The 3209-nt window shown below is 65.1% G+C and overlaps 1 protein-coding gene across 1 annotated transcript; it reads left to right on the top strand.

Moving 5' to 3' along the window:
- Window positions 1-1300: 1300 nt before the first annotated feature.
- ENH_00017810 (hypothetical protein) lies at window positions 1301-2452 on the top strand (the record flags this gene model as incomplete). The annotated part of the gene is made up of 1 exon (XM_013584441.1): window positions 1301-2452. The coding sequence occupies one exon, from the start codon at window positions 1301-1303 to the stop codon at window positions 2450-2452; it is 1152 nt and encodes a 383-aa protein (XP_013439895.1).
- Window positions 2453-3209: the final 757 nt, after the last annotated feature.

Here is a 3209-nt window from a genome sequence, read left to right as displayed (position 1 = left end):
GCGGGGGCCCCCCCCAGCCCCTGCGGGCTGCTGCTGCTGCTGCTGCTGCTCCCTGCAGCGAAACCCTCCTCCTCGCAGCTGTAAGCCCCCAGAGGGGCCCCACACGGAGAAGACATCGGGGGGCCCCCGGGGGCCCCCTCCCAAGAAGGAGAAGCGCAGGACCCTGGGGGGCCCCCCCGGGGCTCTGGGCGCTGCCGCAGCCGCGCGGAGAAGCGGCTCCCGGCCTCCCCCGCTGCTGCTGCTGCTGTTGCTGCTGCTGCTGCTGCTGCTGAACCCTCAGGGTCCTCCTTCTTCGCGTCTCCTGGGGGGCCCCCCTCCTCAGGGGGGCCCCCCTCCACAATGAACACGTACCCCACAGCCCGCCGCTTGCGCCCGCTGGGCTGCGCCGCCACCTCCCCCTCCTGCTGCTGCTGCTGCTGCTGCTGCTGCTGCTGCTGCTGCTGGGGTTCGAACGGGGAGGGGGCCCCCGCGTCGGAAGGGTCCTCCTCTAGGGCCCCCAGGGGGGCCCCCAGGGGCCCCACACTCTCTTCCCTGCTGCGGGCGGGTCTGCCTCTGCCTGCAGCAGCACGGCGAACCCTTTTTCGAGACCCGTCCTGCAGCAGCAGCAGCAGCTGCTGCTGCTGCTGCTGCTGCTGCTGCTGCCGGGCGGGACAGGGCGACGACGCCAGAGCCGTTGGGGCCGCAGCCAGAGAGCTCAAGCAGGCTGCTGCTCCCGTTGCTGCTCTTGCTGCTGCTGCTGCTGCTGCTGCTGAATTCTTTTCCGGAGTTGAGGGGCCCCCTGAGCTTCCCGTGTCTCCGCCTCCGTCTCCGGGGGCCTCCCTGGACTTGCTGCTGCTTTTGCTGCTGCCCTCCTCGCTGCGCCTCAGCTTCGGCCGGCTCGGAGTCCCCGCTGCTGCTGCTGCTGCTGCTGCTGCTGCTGCTGCTGCTTCTGGGATTTCCTCCCCGTGCCGCCTGTGCGGCCGGCGGCCGCGGCCCCCTGTGCCTGGGGGCCTCCGGGCCCCGGGGGACTCTGAAGAGGGCGAGCCTGTTGCTGCTGCTGCTGCTGCTGCTGCTGTTGCTGTTGCTGCTGCTGCTGCTGCTGCTGCTGCGTTCGCGGCGCCGATCGCCCGCAGCGCAGCAGCAGCGCCGCTGGGGAGACAGTCGTCGGAAAGGCTCTGAGGAGACACCCTCTGGGGCCCCTCATCTGCTAGCTGCTGCTGCTGCTGCTGCTGCTGCTGCTGCTGCTGCTGCGCCTCCTGGGGAGCCTCCAGCCGCAGCGGGTCCAGCGAGAGACCCGGCCGGCGCCCGACGACGACATCCGATGCGCTATGGTGCTGCTGCTGCTGCTGCTGCTGCTGCTGCTGCAGCTGCTGTTGCAGTTGCTGCTCCTGCTCCTGCTTCTGATGCAGGTGCTGCTGCTGCTGCTGTTGCTGCAGATGCTCCTGCTCCTGCTGCTGCACATGCTCTTGCGGCTGCTGCTGCACCTGGTCCTGTTGCTGCAGCTGCTCCTGCGGAGGCTGAGACTGAGGCTGCGGCTGCTGCAGCTGAGACTGTGACTGAGACTGCAGCAGCTGCTGCTGACGCTGAGGCTGCGGCTGCTGCTGCTGCTGCTGCTGCTGCTGTGGCTGCTGCTGCTGTGGCTGCTGCTGCTGAGACTGAGGTTGCAGTTGCTCCTGCCGAGACTGAGACTGCGGCTGCTGCTGCTGAGGCTGAGACTGCGGCTGCGGCTGCTGCTGCTGCTGAGGCTCAGACTGAGGCTGCCGCTGCTGCTCCTCCTGCTGCAGCTGCCGCTGCTGCTGCTCCTGCAGCTGCCGCTGCTGCTCCTCCTGCTGCAGCTGCCGCTGCTGCTCCTCCTGCTGCAGCTGCCGCTGCTGCTCCTGCTGAAGCAGCTGCCGCTGCTGCTCCTCCTGCTGCAGCTGCCGCTGCTGCTCCTCCTGCTGCAGCTGCCGCTGCTGCTCCTCCTGCAGCTGCCGCTGCTGCTCCTCCTGCAGCTGCCGCTGCTGCTCCTCCTGCTGCAGCTGCCGCCGCTGCTCCTCCTGCTGCAGCTGCCGCTGTTGCTCCTGCTGCAGCTGCCGCTGCTGCTCCTCCTGCTGCAGCTGCCGCTGCTGCTCCTCCTGCTGCAGCAGCTGCTGCTGCTGCGGCGGCTCCTGCCCTCGGGGCAAGTCTTGCTGCGTTTCCGCAACGCAGGCAAGAAGAGAGCCTTGTAGTCCTGCTGCATCTGCAGAGGGGGCAGCATCAGCGCCGCTGCTGCTGCTGCTGCTGCTGCTGCTGCTGTCTGTGTTGGCAGCCGCCGCAAGGTCCACAGGCTGACTCATTTCCAGAAGGCGCTGGGCGCCCCCAGCCCTTCTGCTGTTGCTGCTGCTGCTGCAGCTTTGTTGGGCAACGAGGCGTCAAAGACACTGTCGCTGCTGCTGCTGTCGCTGCTGCTGCTGCTTTTGCTGCTGCTCAGGACAAGGTGAGACCGGGAGCATAGGCGGAGGCAGCTGCTGCTGCTGCGGGTTAAAGAGATGAAGGCAAGGCTGAGGGTCTCAGTAAGAAAGAGGCGCCACGCAAAATACGACGAAGGGGCCCCAGCAGCAGCAGCAGCAGCAGCAGCAGCAGCGGCAGCAGCGGCAGCGGCAGCAGCAGCTAGGGCAAAACAGCTCGCCGGGGGCCGCAAAACATGAAATTTTCCAATTCAAATACACTTCTTCGGAGCTAGATTGGAGTGTATCCACAGATAAAGGGAATATTTTGCTGCAGCTTCACAGCTCCCTAGACACCTGGCGGGGCGGCTACGGGCCTGCTGCCGCCCGTGGGGGGAAGTGTAGCTCTAGGCTTTGGAGTTTAAACGAATTAAATTATTTTCCATTAAATATTTCCATTTATTAATTGCAGCTTCTCTTTTTTGCGGGAGAAAACGCTGCAGCAAGGCCGCCCGGGTTCGTGCTGCAGGTGTGTCCTGCGGTGGCTGGGACCAGAGTGCATTATGCATAAATTACGAATATTTAAAAGATCCAGCGGCTCTTGAGGCTCTTTATTCTTTTATATTCTGTTTTCTAATGCAAATAAACCTTTCCGAGGGCCTCAAATTTAGTTAAACGCTATAGAACTCCAGGGGCCCCCGCTGCAGCCGCCTTAACCAAACAGCCCGGGCTTGTGCTGCTGCAGCTGCTGCAGCTGCTGCAGCTGCTGCAGGCGAACTTCTATGGGCTGGCAGCAGCTAAGAGGGCCCTTAGGGCCCCACATGC

This window comes from Eimeria necatrix, genomic scaffold (assembly GCF_000499385.1).
Source record: "Eimeria necatrix Houghton genomic scaffold, Enh_scaff1599, whole genome shotgun sequence".
NCBI classification, from domain to species: Eukaryota; Apicomplexa; class Conoidasida; order Eucoccidiorida; family Eimeriidae; genus Eimeria; species Eimeria necatrix.
This window is presented reverse-complemented; position numbering and strand designations above follow the sequence as displayed.